This window comes from Corylus avellana, chromosome ca4 (assembly GCF_901000735.1).
Source record: "Corylus avellana chromosome ca4, CavTom2PMs-1.0".
NCBI lineage: Eukaryota > Viridiplantae > Streptophyta > Magnoliopsida > Fagales > Betulaceae > Corylus > Corylus avellana.
This window is the reverse complement of record NC_081544.1, coordinates 26,539,255-26,562,841: the sequence shown is the minus strand read 5'-3', so window position 1 is coordinate 26,562,841 and position 23,587 is coordinate 26,539,255. Positions and strand designations below refer to the sequence as shown.

General features: G+C 31.6%; 1 protein-coding gene across 1 annotated transcript; it reads right to left on the bottom strand.

Moving 5' to 3' along the window:
* Window positions 1–16,313: 16,313 nt before the first annotated feature.
* Window positions 16,314–22,895, bottom strand: LOC132177034 (uncharacterized). Its single transcript, XM_059589239.1, has 15 exons — window positions 22,838–22,895; window positions 22,458–22,672; window positions 21,790–21,892; window positions 20,674–20,769; window positions 20,473–20,528; window positions 20,265–20,388; window positions 19,641–19,703; window positions 19,474–19,533; window positions 19,138–19,299; window positions 18,981–19,054; window positions 18,804–18,897; window positions 18,540–18,676; window positions 18,391–18,471; window positions 17,044–17,149; window positions 16,314–16,463 (listed from the first exon to the last, which is right to left on the bottom strand). The coding sequence occupies exons 2-15, from the start codon at window positions 22,604–22,606 to the stop codon at window positions 16,392–16,394; spliced, it is 1,377 nt and encodes a 458-aa protein (XP_059445222.1). The 5' UTR covers window positions 22,607–22,672; window positions 22,838–22,895; the 3' UTR covers window positions 16,314–16,391.
* Between the last annotated feature and the right edge of the window lie 692 nt (window positions 22,896–23,587).

Sequence of the window (23,587 nt, the reverse complement as noted above, 5' to 3'; positions counted from 1 at the left end):
ATGTACTCAAATTTGTTCACTTTGGAAACCAGTTTGCAGAAACTAAATAAAGATTTTTTTATCTCAATGATTTTAATTTTTAATTTTTAATTTTTTTTGACATGTCCACATAAACACAAGGGAAAGGGGAAGGGAGATTTGAACTAGTGATTTCCGTATCATGAGGCGTGGTCAACAGCCGATTGAACTACCCTTTTGTGGACCTCAATGATTTTAAATTGAGTGACTCGGTGAAAAAAAAGTCTATAGAACAATAAGAGGGTCGAGTAATTGCATATTGCAAGAGATGTTGAGAATAGTATCGGAATAGTATCGGGTTGTGTGGATAAGTGTTTGTTTGGTTTAGCAGTTTTAGAACATACAGTTTGGAACAATAATGATTTTAAAAATGTATATGTTTTCTGTTCTTTAAAGTGGGGTGCATTTTCCGATTTTGTTTAAAAACACTTTTTTTTTTTTGTAATTTTTTTTTTTTTTTAAAAAAAAAAACACATTTGATATGTGAAATTGTGGGCTAATGCTTGGTAAAACAGGTACTTGACATAACCCAATTAAGACCCACAACCCGGTTAACATATACACGAACACGACCCGTTTAGCTAAATGGGTTGGTGGGTATGACACGATTATAATACGAAAAATAGTTGGGTAACCCGACATGGCCTGTTTAACTTGTTTAAAGTAATCAGGTCATATCGGGTTGACCAACCCATTTAAAAAGCCCTAATCCCTAAAATAAAAAAAAATGTAATAATAATACAATAACATTGTTAAAAATATATTACAAAAAAATATTGATATACCAAAATATATCAATATATTACAAAAAATAGGTATATATAATAATAATAATAATTAAATAATATATGTTATATGGGTTATACTTAATTCAATAGCATTATATTATATGCATATTAAATAATATAATTATAAATGTATAAGATGAATACTTAATCATATGATCTAACGACAATTCAAAAACTTAATTATAGTACTCGTGTACAATGATAATGTCATTCGTATAATATTAAATTAAGTAATTAACATTAGATTTAATAATGTTTTACTTCTAACCACAATCGAAGTATTAATGTATTGCCATTGGAATTTATATGATTATATCACATGATCAATTGATCATTAAATCATGTGATTATCTAATAACAAATTATATATATATAATATGACATAAGTATACAAATTGATACTAATACAATTATTAAGTAACTAGAGACTTCGTTCTCACTTCCGGTGTATGTTATAAGTCCATATACGTTATACATTATAATTATACATATATATTGAATAATACAAATGTATAAGATCAATACTTAATCATATGATTAAATGACAATTCAAATACTTTAATCATAGTATTCATGTACAATGATAATGTCATTCGTATAATATCAAATTAAGTAATTAACACTAGATTTAACAATGTGCTATTTATAACCACAATTGAATTATTAATGTATTGTCATTGGAATTTATATGATTATATCACATGATCAATTGATCATTAAATCATATGATTATCTAATAATAAATTATATAATGGAATTTGTAATTTAAGCCAACCAAATTGGCCAATTTTACATTTATCCCTAAATTATAATTATACATATATAATAACAAATTTTTAACCATTTTTTATATCTGTTGACAGCCAAAAGTTCAAAACACTGAGTTTTGATTATTGGTTTTTTTTTTTTTTTTTTTTGGTCTTCTTATATTTAATTGATTCTTGCATAGTTGCATGAAAACATTTAAATATTTAATTGATTTGGTTTTTCAATGTTCGACCATGCTTTTGTTTTGGTTTTTCAATGTTTGAGTGGAGCTCATGCTGACATGCGTATGGGATACACCAACCAATCTAGACCGTCCTTATGGGATACACAAGGCTTAAGGTTAGTTTACTTTATGATTTTTTTTTTAATGGGTGAACAGTAACAAGGCTTAAGGTTAGTTTACTTTATGATTTTTTTTTTAATGGGTGAACAGTAACCGAGTCTGGCGGGTCGACTCGATAGACACGTCGGGTAGACCTGCCAACCGGGTCTTAATCGGGTAGACTCGATTAAGACCCGAACCCGATAAGACCAAACCCAATACCTGTTTTTTCGAGTTGTGTTCGTGTCAAGTTCTCGGGTCGTGTCAAAATTACCAGCCTTAACTAATGGCACTTCAAATTTAGGTTGAGGTAAGAATTTTTGTTAAAATCCAAGTTATCAATTGATACAGAAATGAAGATGAGTCATTTTAGAGTTTAAATTTTGTTGCATATAATGGTGTACATTATATTACATGTTGTCACTACTAATTGTCACTTTTCATCCAATTGAATAGGAAAAGAAAAAGAGTTGGATTATTATTCATCATTTTGTTACAAACCACAATTAAGCACCATCACCACACACAAAAGAAGCCATTGCTCATCATGAGTGAACAATAACATCAAATTGCATTCAGTGGAAGATGCATGAGAAGAAATTCATAATGGTAAAGAAAATTGTAGGAAATAAAGACACAAAATTTATGGGTGATGAGTTGGTGTTAGACATCTATGTAGCCTTTTCAATGAATTCGTGCCTGATTAAGTTTCCTTTTGTCAATGTTCTGCTTTCGTTATAATAAGTTGATGCAGTTAAAAGAGCATTTGTGTTCCATTTTCAGCCTATATATCTTCATCTAATTTCATTGAGCAAAATGTAACATACTTGATAATTTACAAACGTTACGTAGATGGTCATTTTTCTTACCTATGGTTTCTGAGCGTTCACATGTAAAAGAATGTTAGGTGGATCCTTGAAGCAATCCTAGTACGCTTTTTCTATTAACTTTTCTTTGAAGGGTTAAATGCAATTTTGGTACCTGTGATTAGGCCCAAAATGAAACAAACCTATCGGTTTTAAAAAGTGTCCTAAGTGGTACTTGTGAAATTTTTAAAATGCACATTTAATCAGTACTTCCGTTAATAATCCATCCAAAACTTTAATGGATCTCAACGTCAGCATGCTTAATGATGACACCTGTCCTAGATGCCACATATGAATTCCAAATCAGCAGATTAGTTGACGTGGACTTTTTTAAAAAATAATAATAATGGGAAAAAAAACTTTTTTAAAAATTTATATATATATATATATATATATGTGTGTGTGTGTTATTGAGATATATATATCTCTTAAATCAGCAAATGCAAATCTGATATAATTGAACACCCTTTTTTTTAGCAAGTAAACAAGGTATTCACTAATTAGGCGGATATGTATTAAATTAGAATGTAAATAGAAACTAACGGATCAACACCCTTTTTTTCACCCTTTTTTAGTAAGTAAACTTGGTATTCATAGGTTGATTCGTTCATATTTCCTTCAAATAGTATTTAATTAATGTGAATCTGATCTTCAGCCTATAATTAATTTTCACCCACTATATATATATATATATATATATATATATATATATAGTTCGATTCGTTCATATTTCCTTCAAATAGTATTTAATTAATGTGAATCTGATCTTCAGCCTATAATTAATTTTCACCCACTATATATATATATAGTTCGATCGGGGAGATTTCAATTCTCTTATTAATTACTGCCAACGACAAGCATGATCTCATCATATAGTAAAAATGTTGTGGTGCTACTATTGTGGGTTGTGTTTATAATTCTGACTAGTTTTATTGGTGCTGCAACGTCATTGGGGAAACATAACCCAGTGTCCATCAGAATCGACAATGGGATAGGTCAAAACTTGAATCTCCACTGTAAATCGAAGAATGACAATCTTGGCGTCCACATACTCGAACCAAATGGCGTCAACGAATTCGAATTTAAACCAAACTTTTGGGGGACTACACTTTTCTTCTGTTATTTTCAATGGGCAGCTATACTGCCTATACAACGCTCTTATGACATCTACAAGTACAGTAGAGACAGCGGTGAGGGTTTTCTCGAATGGAATATTACAAGTGCTGGTCCATGTGTAAGATACGAGTCCAGAGGGAAATTTACATGTCACAGCTATGATTAATAACTAATAACAATCTGCTAAATTCACCATGAAAAACTCAGCATTCAAGCTATGGGTTCGTTTGCTAAAACGCTAGCTTAAAACTACTATATATGTATCACATTTGTGTCACCTAGTTTGCCTATTTCCCAAAATAAATTCAATTGTCTACCACTCTTAAGTACATTGTGTGGAGACCATTGAAAAGTCATTCAGATTTCTCTTATATGTCAAGGGATTATTTATTTTTATTTTTATTATTATTGGTTTAATTATTGTTTCAAAATTTCAATTACTGGGGACAATATTATATACGGTGATACTTGTTGTAGCTAAACTTGATGTTCATGACACACACATATATATATATATATATATCCATTCTTTAGGATTACACCTTCCATCTGAATTATTTAAATTCTTAAAGGAAGAAAGAGGTTACATTTCTCGATATTTAGAAAGCAAGAATCTGACAAATATTATATTTTGCATCGTTCAATACCTATGAAATTAAATTGTACACATGAGTAGGCATTCTTTTTGTAAGCATTAATTCTTTAGCTTTTGGCTCTTGGGAGCATGTATGACAATAGTTAAATAAAAAGTAAACAAGAGAGCTTGTTAAATGAATGTTCTCATGAGTTTTGTTAGATGTTTATAAAAAAGCTAAACAATACCTGTTTGGTAAAAAAAAATTGACAGTACTTTTAAGAGTCTAAAAAGTTTAAAAATGGTCAAAATGTACTTTTGAAGCTTTTGCCAAAGCGCTTTTTGACTTAAAAACTCAATGTTTTAAACACAAAACCAAACATGCTCTTAGATTGTGTTTAAAAAATAGATCTTTTAAGTAAAAAAAAAAAAAAAGTTTTTTTGGTCAAAGTTTTTTTTTTTAAGCTTTTGTCAAAGTGCATTTTAGCAATTTTTGAGATTTTTGGACCCTTAAAAGTACGTAAAAATTTATTTTTTTTACCAAACGGATACTTTTTTCTTTAAACGAAGTTTTTGAGTGTTAAAAACACACTTTCAGACCCCTCAAATGCATACCCAAACAAGCCATTTTGTTCATTCTTTTGCTTAGTGTTTGCTAGAAACATTGGATAGATGCTCGATCAGGATTTCCTGTTTCTAAGTAGGGTTTCACTGTCATCTTTGCTGTATATACGGTGATTGTTGCTGACGGTTGGGAAGGCGAACGTGTTTTGGTAGGTTTTTCTTGCTAAAATAAGATGATGTTTTCTTTAAACACATGTACTCAAATTTGTTCACTGTGGAAACCTGTTTGCAGAAACTAAATACCGTTTTTATTTTTATCTCGATGTTTTAAATTCAGATATGATTATTTACTGTTTGTAGCCATTCTTGATCAGAATTATACACCTTGCATTGCCTGCAGTTTGATGATGTGATAATTTATATATATGCTTTAAAGTGGGGTACCATTTTGTTTAAAAGCACACATTTGATAATGTGAAATCAAATTTGTTGGATCGGGCTTTTGACCATCTCATTTCAAAATTAATTAGTGTCTAGTGAAGAAAGTCAAATTCTTTTATGGCATTCGAAATCGCACCTTACAAGGTATCTAATAGCCGTCCAAGTGAACAAAGCAGCGGCATTGTTGAACCTCAACAAAATTATCAATCAATTAATGCATATAACGGGCCGGGGTACATAATATATAATATGTCATATAAAATTTTAAAAGGCTATATGCACTTATTCCTGCAGTAAAGATGACTACGTGATTGAATACGAAAAGAAAAAGAGTTGGATTATTATTTATCATTTTGTTACAAATCACAAGCACCATCACCACGCCCAAAAGAAGCCATTGTTCTTCATTTTATTCTTAGAAAATTATAACATAAGATAAAGTAAATCAATAAGCCATAGCATCTGAGTTCAATCGATCCGCCGGGAAGAGAATCAACTCCTGGCACTAAAATGAAGGATTTGATCTCTCCTTTGAGAAGAGGATCAAATCCTGAAGGCAAACTTTGATATGGATTGCCAAATGCAGCTACATTTCCAGGACGAGTGAATACAACCTACATTGTAGATTGAAGACCCTTACTTTTATTTTAATCCATAAAAATTAAGACATGTCCGTAAATTGGTTCTTTTGTAAAGAAACATATATATATATATATATATATACCTGATAATTTTCAAGTGTACAGGTTTTAAAACCAGCAGCACAATAGTCAAAGTAATATTCCCATGTCCGTATGAATTTTTCATCAAACCCGAGAGCAAGGATTTGCCTGAAAACGCAAACATTAGCACTGTATCAAAATACAAAACCATGTTATTAGCTTAAAATAGTAATAAGTTTTACAGTATATGCAGGATAATCATAGAATTTGAAACATGATATATTTTTTTCAATAACAAACTTATCGCCAGTTTCATCTATTCTATTCTACTATAAAGTTTACAAAACATCAAACATGTACAAGCTAGTCCAAGTCCTCACAAACCTTGGAATGATATATAATAAAGTATATGCAGAAAAGTTTTTCTCCAACATCTGAGTGTTTGGTAATAATGAGTCCCTATGTTCTAGAGTTTCTATTAAATCTAGAGAGAAATGAAGAAAAGTGTAAAGCTATATATATATATATATATATATATATACCTGAGTCTGGATGCAGCAGCCACGGCATACTACCTTTAGGTTCTAGGGAGGGTAATAACGTAATTTCATATCTTTAATGAGGGTAAAATTGGAAGAAAATGCCTTAATATCTCACGTGACACGCACGTGGGATGAATTCCATCCATTTAGACGGAAAATATTAACGGAGGGTTCAAATTGAAAATTTTTGAAACTTCAGGGAGATCTATTGTCAATTTTTAAATTTTGGAGTTCAAATTGAAAAACTTATGAAATTTCATGGAGTAAAATGAATTTTTCTCCTATATTCCTTCATAAACTCTGAACTTCTCCTGTACTCTTGATAACGTTCATCAGGTAGCGTTGAGAACTAACAAGAGATCAACCGGATTTAATTGTCAGAAACATATTAAAATTAAACCCATAAAAGAGTTAAAATCAAACTGGAAATGAGACCTGCAGAACAAGAACCCCGTCTTTGGCTAAGACTGACTCATAGCAACCGAAGAACTCTTCAATATATTCATGGTCAACATGTTCTATCATCTCCCTGAAAAATTATATCAAGTAAAAAACATCATGGTATATATTCTTGGAATCATTAATTATTGTCTGATTAAGATTTTCTGGCAGAGGAACTAACTAGGATATAATTCTATCATATTTGTAGGTACAAATCTTATTCTTTCTGCAAATTTAAAGAGTTCTTATTTCGAGGATCAAAGTTTAAACCGAACTTAAGAACTATGTTCTAACTTATGTATACATCCATTTATGTATACATCACATCATATGGTTATTAAATCACTACTTACCCTAAAAGTTTTAATTTATAAGAAAGTATTAATTTAATCATTTAATTAATATTTTAACACTTTTCTTCTGGTCTCAAACAGTACTAACTTAAATATTAGTGAAATCTAACAAGTAAAATATTTAATTAAAATGAGAGGTGAATTAAGGACTTTGAGCTTCCATACCATGTTAAATAATCGCTTATTCCAAAATGTTATAAAAAAGAAAAAAATGATAAATTTAATAATTTACTTAATATTCTAACAATGATTACTAGCTTCCTATATATTAATTGTCCTTTCAGGCTATTCCAAATTAAGGTGTCAAATAAAGAGAAGGCCAGGAATCTACAGGAAACATTTTAATACCAGATCAAAATGACGAGAGTTGTTTCTTCGAGCCTGCTTAAGAGTATTTTGCCTTAAAACATGTGCGAAAAAATATATTGCAGATTCTAAACCAGCTGTGAATAGCAATGGTGTCCACCAGCTCCTAAAGCCAACAAAAGATGAATGCAATTGATCATGGAGATGAGATGACTAAATAGTAATCTCAGTACCCAAGGCTTACAGCAAATTAAAGTCTGCTGCGAGTTGTGATATATAATATATTATATATACCTTCTCTTCTTCAACTTTGAGGCAGAGGAATTTGAACCTCTGCTGGCAATGAGAATCTGCTAAACAAACAACCAAGGCAGATTAATTATATATGAGGAATTAATAGATATAGAAAAAAGTATCTTTGTATCCGAGGAATTTGGAGCATTTCGATTTCCGGATTGATCCTGGACTCAGATCAATTATCTTACGATAAAAAGATTCGAAAGAGCTTCATTTTTATTAGTGAAAGAAAAATCTCCATCAATGTATGCACTTGCAAGGCCTAAATCAGCCCGCGTCATGACCTGATCAGCATCAAAACAATATTCTAGTGCTCATCAGTGACTGATGGTGATCATATATATATATATAATGCGCAGCCAATTAATTCTTTTATTTATTATTCATTCGATTTCTTTCAACCTACTTTAATGAGTGACAAGTATCATCTCTCACATGTTTTCTTTCAATACCAAGTAGTGCGGAATCCTTAAAAACACCATTATAATATGATTACGAGTACAGACTGGCCTTCCAGTAAAACTAAGGACTATGAACTTTAAGGACAACTTTTAGGGAACATTTTCTCCTGTTTCCTTCAAAAGTAAATTAATATTGTGCCTCCTGTTGGAAATAATTTTGGATGGTGCACAAATTCTCATTGATATAAAATAATTACAATATGAAAATTAACAATAAAATAAATAAAATACAAGAGATAAAAAGTAAAGTAGGAAAAGATCTCATAATGCTATAGAATCACGCAAGAGCGTTGTCCTTAAAGGTTGATTCGTGCTCCCAAAGTGTATAACTCGGTGCGATCCGATCCTTTGACATGCAATCTCCCAGGATTAGACTATAAAATCTACCTTCATTAAAGACGCACTTCCAATAACGAAGACTAATAGAACAATCCTTTGATCTTCTTGATAAAAAACCGCAAAGAGAAAATATAAATTGAATAGAATAGAATTCTATGCAATTGGTCTTCTAGAATATGACAAAACTCTTTTATAAAGAAAATGAATTTGTTTTTCTTTCTTTTTTGTTGCAAACTCACTCTACCATAGGATTGTTGATGTTTTCTTTCTTTATATAATTAATAACCAAATGTTCATAACACCCAAAAAGGGTAAAACATTTGTTGATAATCAAATGGTCAAACTACAATAAAACTTGTTAAAGACTAACGGTCAAAACGGTAAAAATAAATTAAACCTAATTTTTATTTAATAACTCAAAACCAAGTAATAAATTCAAACAATCATAAAAGTTATATCTCATAACCAAGTAATAAATACAAACGGTTATAAACCAAAATGGTTAAAGATGATTTTTATTTCTCATAAAAACTTATAAAGATAATATCAAATGATAAAACATTTTCAAATGACTAAAAAATGAATGTTTGTAACAAATATTACAACAATCTCCCACATATTACAAACATTAGAATAAAAGGAGATTGAAAGCATGCATTGATGTGGTACCCAAAAGTTTTAATTGCACCTAGGATAAATAAGTAGGAACTTAATGAATCGTGATATAGTTAAACTCTTTTAACCAAATTCACAAGTTAAACAAACTTATCATCTACATAACTTTCTCCAAAAACAAAAAATTAAATCAAATGAAATAAACAAAAAGTCAAATCAAATCAAGTAAAGAAAATTGGGTTGTTCTATAGCACGTTGGCGCCTTATACAGGCCATATGCCTCTGGGCTTCATAAGTGCTCTAGAGACTTGCCAAAGTCTCATAGGAGGCTGTTTCACCTACACACTTACATAGGTGGCGTCCATCAAGAATGAAAAACACTATGCCGACTTCAAAAACTTGTTTATCACAATTTATGCGGAATTAAACTATGAAGTAATAAATAATTCAATCACCCAAAATATATAAAGCAATAAAGAGGCAGACACAGATATTTTGGTTACGAAGAGGAAATCTTTTAAAAACCGATCTAAAAGTAAAACCTCTCAGGGGCAGCCAAACCTAGGAAATCACTATCAAAAGATTATCCAGAGATTACAGACACTAGGAACACTTACAACCCTTTGTAAGACCTTAACTCTATAAGATCGATAAGCCTTCAACTTGTCTCCTCGCTCACAATCTTCTTCAACGTGATTCTCCTTTATTGGACCCTTCCGATAGACTTCAATTAAGCACATAATCAATACTAACAAAAATCCTCTAAGAGGAATCAATTTGGCTCACAACAAAATAATCACTCAAGCACAGCCTCACACGAACTTTCTGGGGGTGAAAATTCGTACATCTCTATTCTATAATGATGTATATATACCATCGACAAAACCCTAGACCTAACTCACTTAAAATCACGTTTTTGGGCCTAAAACTTATGGGGTGTTCGGACATGTTAATGGGCTGTCCGAACATGGCTTTGCGGAGCAAAATTTGAGTTTATGGAAATGAGGTCCGGACCCGGGGAAGGCATGTCCGAACATGGGTGAACCAGCATTCTGAAAATGCTGTCCAGTCTTGATCAACAGCTCCGATCGATGGGAGTTTGTGGTCCGATTAAGCTGAAATTTTGCAGGGACGTTCATAACACATTAATCTACATTATGAACGGTGGAGATTGGATTCTGAGCATTCTATATCAGTGTTTGAGCCCGTAAACAGTAGCTTCTGCATTTTGAAACTGAATTAAGCCAACACAAGAACTAACAAAGAATGTGTGCAGAGAACACCCTATCCCAACAAGTAGAGACTATGGACCCATTAAGAGTTTTAAACTCATCCTTACTCATTCTGCATCTTTTGTTGTTACACCATAAAATGGCTTTTATGAGCGTTCTAGAGACCTACCCAAGTCTCATAGGAGATAGCACATCCACACTCATATAGGTGGTATCCATCAAGAGTGTATGCAGGGAATACCCCATCCCAACAGGCAGGGACTATGGACCTATTAAGAGCTTTTAGCTCATCCTTAATCACTCTGCATCTTTGTATTGTCTTACACTATAGGGATTGACTCATCACTAATTTTCTCAACAAGATAGTTAATAAACATAAATTGACAGTACCATACCGTGATCACATGTGACTTCGTGGAATTTGAATTATTTATAGGGATTTGAAGGAAAATTTGGTTTCAAAGAAGCATAGTGCTTTGAATTCCTCAAATTCATGTGGAAACCTCCTCACAAAGGCAAATACAAGGTGAATTGGGATGCTGCAATGGATACAATTAATGGGCGTATGGGCATAAGTTTCATTGTGCGTGATTTTAAGGAGCACGTGAATGCAGCAAGAAGTTTGACTAAAATGAAAAAATTAGAATTGGCAGCAAAGGAAGCTTTGGTAGCATTTTAGGCAGTTGTGTTTAGTATAGATTTAGGGCTTCAACAAATTATCTTAGAAGGAGACACTCTTCAAATGGTAAATGCTTTGAACTTTACATGTCGAAGATGGAGTAAATTTGGATAGTTAGTGGAGGACATACGTATTACCATAACTTTGTCTAATTGGCATATTACAAATTCCGTGGCATATGAAGTAACTAAGGCTGTAGTTAAACAAATTATAAATAAGATCAGGTCGGAAGAAATTTCAAATTGTATCTTTGTTAGAACAATTTCTACTTTCTTAATTATTGAATGGAAAAAGTTATTCATACGCATCCAAAGTTGGGATTAGAGAAAATGTCAACAACTGGCGTATATAGATGACAAAATGACATCCAAAGTTAGACTGGCCAGCTAGATGACAACATGGCATGTGACAAATCATTTGAAAAACGTGAATCAATGAATATATATATATATTTGACCTTAACCAAATCTTAGTTGTGATTGTTACGAAATCTTTACCAAAATGTTTTTGACTTCAAAAGAGAGATGTTTTATGGATCTATCTCTTTTAAATTAACCATTAAATTGATGGGACCTAAATGTAGATTATATAGATTCAATGATAAATTTGTCTATCTTTTATACAGAGATTGACAAGAGATAAGCAAAAGATGAAAACAAAACATTTATTTTTCAAAATGACAAACATTGCATAATTTTAGTTTGGATAGCAAAAAATTAGCATTATCTTAAATTTTTGGCTCTCACAAAATTGTTCTTTAATAATATTAGCAAAATTTATTAGGATATCTTCTAAATTTAGAAAATTAGAAAATTAAACAATTTTTACTATGGGTGTACATTGCATTTATTTGGCAATATCCTCAACCACATTTGAAAAACGTAAATATCACTTTTAGATATCTACACTAGCCACATCATGTTTTTACTAACTACATTCGCACAGTCATTATCCGTTGTCCGCATATTAGGTAATGAGCATTTTGGGCCTTCTTTAAGTCTCTATTAGGGTCTATTTTAAATAATTTTGAAAATAATTTGTGTTGGTTTTTAGTGTTTTGGGCTTGTTTTGAAAATAATTGGTGAAATGAAAGAGTGAACCATAAAGAATGCACTAAATTGAAAAAATTGAAGAAATTGACCTTTAAAAAACTTAATGATGTTGAGCACGACAAATAGGCTTTGATTGTTAAACTCTCTAATTCACATGCTTTGGTTGGTCAATTGAAATATGATAATTGCATGCTTAATGAGAAAATCAAGTCACTAGAAAATGAACTTCACATGTCTAAGAATAAATTGAAAAAGTTTTCTAGTGAAAAACTAGCTAGATTGCTTAATAAATTCACCATTAATATGAGCCCTAGTGCCTAATTCTAATATCATCTTTCAAAATTTTAAGTTAAAATTGACCAATATAGTTTTTACTTAAATATTGATTCTATGGTTCTTCCTTTTATTTATTTTTTTTGTACTCCTTAAATGTATAGAGAACAATAATAGGGTCGAGTACATGGCATACTGCAAGATGTTGAGAATATAGTATCTGACAACGTGGTTAAGTGTTTGTTGGTTTAGCACAGTTTCAAAATATACGGTTTAGGAAAATAGTAATTTTAAAATGCAGTGAATGAAAACAAGATTTTAAAAATGCAGTTGAGCATATTCGGTTACATTGCACTTTCAATTTAGGTTGAAGTAGGAAATTTTGTTCAAGTCTAAGTTATCAATTGACATAGAAATCTATTAATATAGAAGTCTAAGTCATTTTAGAATCTATATTGTCAATGTTTCTTAATGATGAAAATACTCTTAATAAAATAAAAATAAAAGTATGTTATCAAAGAAAACAAACTTTTGATATTATGATTTTTCTTGTGATTTATTTTGTGGAGATGAGTTATGTTGATTTAGTGGGTTATGATTTATGAACCTTGAAGGAATATATTTGGCAAGAGTAACGTTATTTAGGAAACTCTCATACGATTATCATATAACTATATTGATGTGGTAGTGAAAAGCAAAAAGTAGTGTGCAACAAACAAATTAAAATTTGTTGAGTTATAGATCAGATATACGGAAGACGCAACGTCTACTCAGTTATAAGAGCTTGGAATAATTAGGCTCTATACAAATTAACTAAAGTTTTTAAATAGCAGATTTTCCTTGGGGTGGCCGAAACCACCCATGGATTTTTTTCGTTTTTTATTTTATTTTATTTTTAATTTACAAGGATATTTTTGTCTTATTAAAAAATTTATGGCCATGTCTTTTTTCTAGCTTTGAGGGGGAGGGTTTACATCGACAACGTTTTGATAATTTGGGGTGGACATTATCCTAATTGAAAGTTTTGGAAGAGACATTGTCAATTATGTAATAGTTTGAAGGGAGTATGTGATTTTTTTCCCTTACAAAATACATATATTTCAAGAACATGTAAAAAGGATGTTAGGTGGCCGGATCCTTGAAGTCCTAGTGCTTTTCCTATTAACTTTTCTTTGAATTCTATTTTAATTAATTTAGTTTAGTTAATTCAATCACTCCATTGCTTCACTTTTTAGTGGAAAACAACAACCGAGTCATTTTATTTTTTTCCACGATAATATAAATTTTACTTGAGTGTCTACTATTCCCTGTAGATCGACTTCCGTCTCATTGAGAATTTATTATTTGCAATAGCCTGCACTTGGGTTTACAATCTTTTTCATGCAACACCCAATGCTTCAAACCGCAACAAAACAAATGCTAGGACATTTGGCCCGGCCTTTGCTTGACATTTGCCCGGTGGTGTTTGGGTGCTGAGAAAGTCTCCATTTTTTCTGCAGTGAAGCCACATTCACATTAGATAAATGGTTAATTAAAGCTGTCTAAAGAAACAAATTCACAACAAAACACTTAAAATAGTATATTTGTTATTGAGATAACTATTAAATCAGCAATTTTTTTTTTGCAAGTAAACAAGGTATTCAGGTGGATATGTATTAAATTAGCAAATTTAAATATAAACTAACTGAACATCCTTTTTTTAGCAAGTAAACTTGATATTCACTAGGTTGATTCGTTCATATTTCCTTCAAATAGTATTTAATTGATGTCTTCAGCCTATAATCTCCACCCACTATATGTACATAAATATAGTTCGGGGAGATCTCTTAAAAGTCACTCAGATTTCTCTTATTACTGCAAACAAATTAACATGATCTCACTAAGTAGAAATGTTGTGCTGCTACTATTGTGGGTTGTGTGGTTTATGACTAGTTTGAATGGTGCTGCAGCAATTGGGATACATCACCGAGTGTTCGTCAACATCAGCAATGAGGTAGGTCATGGCTGGGATCTTACCTTTAGCTGCAAATCAAAGAACGACGATATTGGCTCCCACAAACTCGTAGAACATGGCTTCTTCGTGTTCACTTTTAAACCAAACTTTTGGGGGACTACAAAATTCTACTGTAGATTTTATTGGCAAGATCAAAACTACACTTTTGACATCTACGACTATAGTAGAGACATGAGTAAGGGCCCTAATTACAATTGGCAGATTAAAACTACTGGTGCATGTGTATTATACACTGACGCAAAGGACTATGAATGCACCCACTATGATATCATATGGTAGGCAAGGCAACAATCTGGCCTGCATGAAAAGCGTACTACTCAACATTCAAGCTATGGGTTCGTTTGTTAATGCTTTTTAGCATTTTGGCAAAAAAGAAAAATAATTAACAAACAACTTAACATAGAAAACGCTAGCTTAAAACTACTATATATCACGTACATTTGTGTCACCTAGTTTGCCTATTTTCAAAAATATATATATTGTATGAAGTCTCCATTTGAAAGTCATTCAGATATCTCTTATGAAGAAGCTCTTTATTATTGTTATTAATTTTGGTTTAATTGTTTCAAAATTTCAATATATTAGTGAGGGGAGAATGGTGATACTTGTTGTAGACTTGATGTTCATGATATATATGGATTGATATTGTGTGCAAAAAACCAAAAACTGTGCAAATATATGGTTTCATTCTTTAGGATACCTCCTTCTATCCAATTCTTTAAATTTTTAAAGGATGCAAGCGGTTACATTTCTAGATATTTAGAAAGCAAGAATCTGACATATTATAGTTTGCATCCTTCAATACCCATGAAATTAAATTGTAACACATGAGTAGCATTCTTTTTGTAAGCATTAATAAAATAATTCTTTAGCTTTTGGCTAGCTCTTGCCCAATAGTTAAATATAAAAGACAGAAGAGAGCTTGTTAAATGGGTATTTTTATGAGTTCGGGTTTTATGAGTTCGGGTAAATGTTTAGGAAAATACTAAATATAAAATGCCTATTATGAATGTTTATAGAGTATGTTTAAGATTGTGTTTGAGAAATAGATTTTTTAAGTAAAAAAACGCATTTTAGCAAAAGCTTCATATTTAAGTTTTTGCTAAAAGTGTATTTTGACAATTTTTAAAGCAAAAACAATAAAAAGGTACTTTTAAAATTTTTTACCAAATAGACCACTAGACTAGCTTTTGTTTGGGACAACTTTTAAAGTACAAAAAGTATTTTTTTAAACTATCTAACGCAATTCCAAACAGGCCCTTAGTCAGTATCCCACCACACGTAAGATGCAATATATATATTTTCACCCAAAAAAACCCTTAACCAATCTGGATATTATAGTAGATATGTAATTTTTAAGTTATTAATTAAAATAGAAATCCATCAATAGGTCCCTTAATCGTGTAGTTTTCTCTACAATTGCGCAAATGTAGAGAAAACTACACGAATATCTCATTGCCACTTTTATCCGATTGAATAGGAAACGAGTTGGATTATTCGTGGAGTCATATTATTCATCATTTTGTTACAAACTTCAGAAGAAGCCATAGTTCATCATTTTATACTTAGAAAATTATAGTATATCAAGTAAAAATCAATGAGCCATATATAGCATGAGTATTTCAATCTTTGCTCCGCCAGGAAGAGGGTGATCATGAACTCCTGCCACTAAAATCCCCAACGCAAACTTTGATATGGATTTCCAAATGCAGCAACATTGCCAGGACGTGTGAATACAACCTGCATTGTGGATTGAAGGTAAGAATATATATGAAGAGTTCTAGGATCAAATATAAGATATATAAAGATAGGGTTTGTGAATGAACACAGCAACTCGCAAGTAGGATCAGGCTTGAAATTCCTTCAGATTAGCTTGGCTAAGTAAACTCGTATAACTTTATTTTTATTATTATTTTTATGTAATGAGAATATCCTAAGTATCTAAAAAGATAAAAATGAATTGTCTTTGTTATAGCTTAAATTATTGTAATTGTGAGTTTTGATATAGATATATGTGTATTTGTGTGTGTTTATATATGTGTGTGCGTGTGATGAATGTATATACGTATTATATTAGACAAACATGTGGATTCAAGATTAGATTGTTTAAAATTCAAGTTATCTCAACAATAATAAGTATGGGTTTGTGGAAAAAATAAACAATAAGGAAATTTACTTTATATATGCAATAAATAAGTTAATTGTGTACTTTTTCTCATTTAATTATCTCAACGATTCAAAAGCAATGTGGTTTTCATAGCATATCACATGAGTAAATTGGTTCTTTTGTAAGGAAACATATATATATATATATATATACCTGATAGTTTCCAAGTGTACATGTTTTAAAACCAGCAGCACAATAGTCAAAGTAATATTCCCACGTCCGTATGAATTTTTCATCAAAGCCAAGAGCAAGGATTTCCCTGAAAATGTAATTAACATTAATTCAACCCATCAAAATCATTGGCTTAAAATAGTGATCAGATTTACAATATCTTTTCAACTACAAATTCCCATAACAAACTTATCCCCTTTCATCTACTCTATTCTACTATAAAGTTAACATGGCCGGGGAGCATTGCAAAAATGGGTGGGAGAATGCAACAATGGATGTGAAGGTCCTCTTATCAGTCTACTTGTAGATTATTAATTGGGATTCTTTGCCTGGTAATTTCACCAAAGCTGCTCTTCCCTTATATCTTCTTTGTTAGGTTTTATTTTTGTGTTGGAGAATTCATGTGTCAAAATATGGTATTTGGGTTGTAATGTTTATGTTACCGATTAAGTCATTGTAAAAGTTGTCCAAGACATGAATAATTCAAATTTATGAATGTTGTCTACCAAAGACGTAGTTCGAGTAAAACAACCAAAACCTTTTATTTCGACATGAGATGTTTATGCTTTGTGGCTTTGGAAAGCTGATTCAAAGGGTTATAATTTTATATTTCATATAAAACGAGTTGTCAACAAAAGTCTAAAAATCTAGTACAGAGAGTCTTGTTCGAACAAGATGATGCATAACGTGCTAGTACTAAAACCTAGGAGATTTGTTTGAAGATTTTTTTTTATATCCCATTCGAACAAAATTGTTTGTTTCTTTGAAACCCTAAAGCTTATTCGAACAAAACTAGGCCAGATTGTTTAAAACCCCAGTCTGCATAGCAGAAAAACTTCAGTTTTCTCCCACTTATATAAGCCTCACAAGCCACAACTTTCAAAAGTAATAGATGCTATTTTTCATTATTCTTGTAGAGGTTTCTTAGCACCCTTGATTCTAAATAGTTTCAATACTTCTCATTTTTTCATGATCATCCAAACCACAAAAGAGTCTACAGCCACCAGAGTTTTGGCCAAGTTGAAGTGGACGAGGTTTGTTCGTAAAGGTGATCCTTCTAGAGAATGCCTGAGGCTCTTGGGCCACTGCGGTGGGAGGTGAATGGGTCATTTGCCGGAGTTCTATATCGAGTCTTGGTAGTTACAAAAGGTCTTGTAAGTCTGATCAAACTATAACACAAAATCTTTTATAGTGGATATCTTTGGAATTGGCTGTCCCTCGAAGTGGTTTTATTTTTAAAGAATTGTTCAAAATGTTTCTTATTCATTTAAAAAAAAAATTGTTTTGAGATGAAGCCTGGGGAATGAAGTGCATGATCATTTTTCATACCTCTGGTTCTCCATGAAATTTTTTCTCCAAGATCTGAGTGTTTGGTAGTAATGATTCCCTATGTTCTCCACGTGCTCCACACTGCAATTACAGAGTTTCTATTAATTTTAGAGATAAATAAATAGTAACACCAAGCAATAAACCTATACCTGAACCTGGATGCAGCAGCAATGGCTGATATTATCCTGCTTAATGACGGCACACAACAACCAGGAAAAATATATTCCTTTATAAAATCTGAACTTTTCCTGTACTGTTCATAACGTTCATCTGGTAGCGATGAGAACTAACAAGAGATCAACCAGCTTTAATTGTTAGCAAATTATTCAAATTAAACCCACAAAAGTGTGACAAAGAGCAGGGCATTTTGCAACCAAGACATTATAATCAAACAAGAAATGAGACAGAACCACCTGCAGAACAACAACCCCGTCTTCTGCTAAGACTGATTCACAGCAACCGAAAAACTCCTCCATAAATTCATGGCCGACATGTTCGATCATCTCACTGAAAAATTATATCAATTGAAGATCATGGTATTGCTGGAATCATTATTGCCAAATGAAAGATTTTCCTGCAAAGAAACTCACCAGGATATAATTCTGTCATATTTGTAGGTATCAGGCAATTGGCGGTAGTCGCAAAGAAGAAATCTAATGTTGTCCTGAAAGCAGAGTTGATTAAGAATATTTCTTGTATTCAATACCCATAATATATGCTTTTAAAGCAAAAAATTCATGAAAATACCTGAAGGCCAGCATCTTTTACTTTCTTTTCTGCAAATTTCAATTGCTCTTCTGACAGAGTGATGCCAGTGTATTTGCATCCAGTTTGTTTGACAACTTGAATAGCAAATATTCCCCAACCACACCCAATTTCAAGAACTTCATGCTTCTCATCAATTCTTGCCTGTGTTAATTGAAAGTGCAAGTAAAGAAGAATAAATAGCTTACAGTTACCAGAAGTTTTGGAATTTGTAATCTAACTGTATAAGTTTAAGCCCACGTACGAGAAAGAATGTTAAAGTATTTAAAGTTTTAGTTTTTGGGATAACAGATGATTTTAGAAACAGTAAAGACGCACCTTTTCTATCAAAAGTGAGATTTTTCTCAGCTGTGCAACATTCAAGTCTTCATCTTCCTTCTGAGAAGTGTTTTAATACACAGATAAATTTATTAAAGCTAAAGATTTGATGTTTAGAAATTGATGCGTTGTCGAACAGTGAATCATCAAAAGGTTGTGAACCTGACCTTAAATACAGCACAGGAGTATTGCATTGATTCCCCCAAGAACAGAGCAAAAAGCTCATTGCTCTAGAAACACACAAAGATGATTTATAAGCTTCTCCTTGTTTTATACTGAATCAGTAATCAATACAATAAGTCCTAATTGGTAAAGCGAACCCCAATTGACATCTTTTTTATGGACTTCAATTAATAAAGATTCTAACAAATAACGTTCTGGGTAAGTCATTCATAAATGCTCCACACTCTCCCAATATTTCCATACTTCGAAATGCATATTCTCTAACATGACACTAAAAATCACAATTAGATCATAAATTTAATAATGATCTATTCAAAATCTAATGTTAATTTTTAGTGTTACATCAAAGAGTGTAACAGTAATCTAACACTTTCCCGTAAATTCAAACTGTTCTTATTTCGGGGATCAAAGTTCAAATCGACTTCAGGTGATTCGTTCAGACCTATGCTTGCGTGATAGTACACACACGCATAAACATTTACGTACTTTTTGTGACCATCTTTGTGTACATAAGCACATGTTCACACAAATACTTACTAATTAATGGTCCTTCTAGGCTTTTGCAAAGAAATCTATAGGCAAGGAATTTACAGGAAACAATTTTATACCAGCTCATAGTGACGAGAGATGTTCGTGCGAGCCTGTCGAAGAGTATTTTGCCTTAGAAAATGAGCGAAAAAGTATGTTGCAGATGCTAAACCAGCTGTGAATAGCACCGGTGTCCACCAGCCCCTAAAGCCAACAAAAGATGAATGCAATTGAGGAGATGTGATGACTAAACAGTAATCTCACTATCCAGTTGCAATATATATATACCTTCTCTTATTCAATTTTGAGGCAGAGGAATTTGAATCTCTGCTTGCAATGAAAATCTGCCAAACAAATCTCCAAGGCAGATTCTGAGGAAGTAGATATGAAAAAAAAAAAAAAAAAAAAAAAACAAGAAGAAACTTTGTATTGGCTTGGAACATTTCTATTTTGAGATTGATCCTCGACTGATCAGATCAATCATCTTACCATAAAAAGATTCAAAAGATCATCGTTTTTATCCGTGAAAGAAAAATCGCCATCAATGTATGCACTTGCAAGGCCTAAATCAGCCCTTGTCATGACCTGATCATCAAAACACAATCTATCGCTCTTCAGTGATGGTGAGAAAATTCTGAAATACAATGAATGATTTAAATTTTAAATGCCAATATATATAATGCGCGGCTAATTATTTTATTTAGGGTAAAGTCTACATACCCCTTAAACTACCACCCAATTGACAATGTGTTCCCCCAACCTTTCAATTGTGACAATGTTCTTCCTAAACCACCAAAACTTTGTCAATGTCCCCGGTAAGGCTAACAAAAAGATAAAAATGCCCAAATATATATTTCTCAATAAGACAAAAATAACTCCATAAATTCAAAAAATAAAAAATAAAATAAAATTTAAAAATAACAACTTTTTTAAAAAATAAATTTTAAATGATTTTTTTAAACGATTTTTTTTAAAAAAAAATGAATATTTTTTTTTTTAGAACGGAAATTTTTATTTTAAAAAGTTATAAAACCCAAAAAAAAAAAATCAAAATTCTTTTAATTTTTTTTCTTATAAAAGTGATTTTTTTTTTTTAAAAAAAAAAAAAACAAATTTGCCACCCTTTGGATTTTTTTTTTTTAATTTTTAAGTTAAAGGTTTTTTCTAGAAGTTTTAGTATTTTTTGCTTTTATTTTACTAAGGGTAGTTTCGTCATTGGGGGAACATTTACAATTTTTGGTAGTTGGGAGGGAGGGACATTTTTAGAATGGAAATTTTTATTTTAAAAAGTTATAAAACCAAAAAAAAAACGAAATTTTCAATTTTTATAACAAAAAAAATCGATTTTTTTTTTTTGATTTTTTTCTTATAAAAATGATTTTTCTTTTAAAAAAAATTGCCACCCTTTGGATTTTTTTTTTTTTTTAGTTAAAGGTGTTTTTTAGAAGTTGTAGTATTTTTTGTTTTATTTTACTAGGGGCAGTTTCGTCATTGGGGAAACTTTGACAATTTTTGGTAGTTTGTTGGGGGGGGGGGGAGGTTACGTAGACTTTCCCCTTTTATTTATTTATTGTACATTCCAAATTATGTTAACACTGTACATACCTTCCAGTAAAATTGGGGCCTATGAACTTTAAGAACAAATTTTAGAGAAGATTTTCTCTTGTTTCCTTCAAAAGTAAATATTGTGCCCCCTTCCTCCATCAAACTGCATGACGACAAGACAGAGTTTATCAATTGACTCAATGATGAGACTCAAACATATATAGTTAGGTAGTAGTTGCGACGGTGACGGTTAAAAGTATATACTAAGAACATTTTCAACAGCAAATAGTCATTTTAGCTATTCAAAAAGGTGGAAGTATCCCACCTACCTGCTTGCAAGGTAGGCGGGGTAAGGTGTTGATGTATGTGTGCCAAATAGTGTTTTGCACGTTGGCGAATTTCATAGTTCAAAATATGTGTCTTAAGTTGTGTTTAAATCACCATTTATTCCATCACGTAAAATATTTAATTGAAATGTGAGGTGATGAAAAGTGAATGACAGAGTCAAAGTTTTAATCGAGAACCTTTAACTTTGATATCATGTTAAATTATTTTTGAACACAACATTTGTAAGTGCAAACTCGAAAAATAAATTACATACGTATACGTACCCTCTTGTGATTAGGATATCTAATTAAGTGCTCTTGACGATGAATGATGATATACTTTAATATATACTTAATTATCAGTATGATTCTATATACTGCAACAAGATCTTGTATACTCACATTAAAGATCCAGTAGAGATATAACGTCCAAGGAAGCTAGTAACAAGAAGACGTGCTCCAGCTTCCATCAGAGAAGCTTCCATGCGTTTTGGGTTGCTTAGTAGACCACCACTTTCTCCAACCCAACTCTGAGCCTGTGCAGCAGCCATGCCAGCCTTTGAGCCTACCAACAACTACGCCTTCTAAGATGTATTCCAATTCAGCTTCAAATATTCCTGAGAAGAGACAGAAATATATATTAATTCCAAAAAAAAATCCCAAAACAGCTTTCTGCAATCCAATTTTCTTGAATTAATTGCATAATTAAACATGCTTTACTTCATACCATAATAACTAATGCAAATTAACCTTAGAATTGGAAAGAAATTTTGAATTATTACCTCTGATTCTGGGTACGTACCTAGCCAAACCTCAAGAGAGTTTTGCTCTTAAGTTTTCAGCATGCCATTAATTTGACATGCACCACCGAGATTTTAATATATATATTGGAACGTACTATTCTTTTTCCACACAGAAAATGACAATGTTGACTTCGGGTCCTCCTCATATACATATTTTTTCTAATCTTATATTCAACACAGAAAATTATTGAAGGCATTTTTATTTTTTTCTAATCTTATTAAGTTATTCGTACTAAAAAATGGCCCAGCTCTATGATAAAATAACAGGTGACGACAGATACAGACAGCGCGGCTAGTAAATTTTGTTTGGGGTAGCTAAAGTCTAGAGACAGTAATTTATTCATTGTGAAGTTGGTTACTATATTATTATAGTAACAAGCCCGCCATCATTTCAACCATGCATGTGATATTGTCGGTCGTTAGGTACAAGCCGAGGTAATTAATTTGCAGCTAGCCCATATGATGGAGAAGCAATGCCAATAGGCCGGGTTGAGAATTCATATTTCAATACAAATAAATATGATATCCCTTTCCCCCTCTTGTGCGGACATGTAAAAAAAAAAGTTACAAATAAAGTCTATATAATTCCGAACGTTAAAAAAAAATACAAAACAAAATAAACAAAATATTTTTTTTAGGAATACAAAATAGAAGAAAATCTTTCACTCAACATTTAATAAAAATAGAGAGAAAATATAATCAAATACATGTGAAACTTTTACTGTTTGA

Bases quoted from the DNA above. Each gene is read 5' to 3' on its own strand.
- LOC132177034 (XM_059589239.1), bottom strand. From the start codon at position 22,606: ATGGCTGCTGCACAGGCTCAGAGTTGGGTTGGAGAAAGTGGTGGTCTA. The intron at 20,389-20,472 runs GTATATATATAT...TGTTGGCTTTAG, and splicing joins TCAAAATTGAATAAGAGAAG to GGGCTGGTGGACACCGGTGC. The intron at 17,150-18,390 runs GTATGAAAAATG...TTACATTTTCAG, and splicing joins AATTTCATGGAGAACCAGAG to GGAAATCCTTGCTCTTGGCT.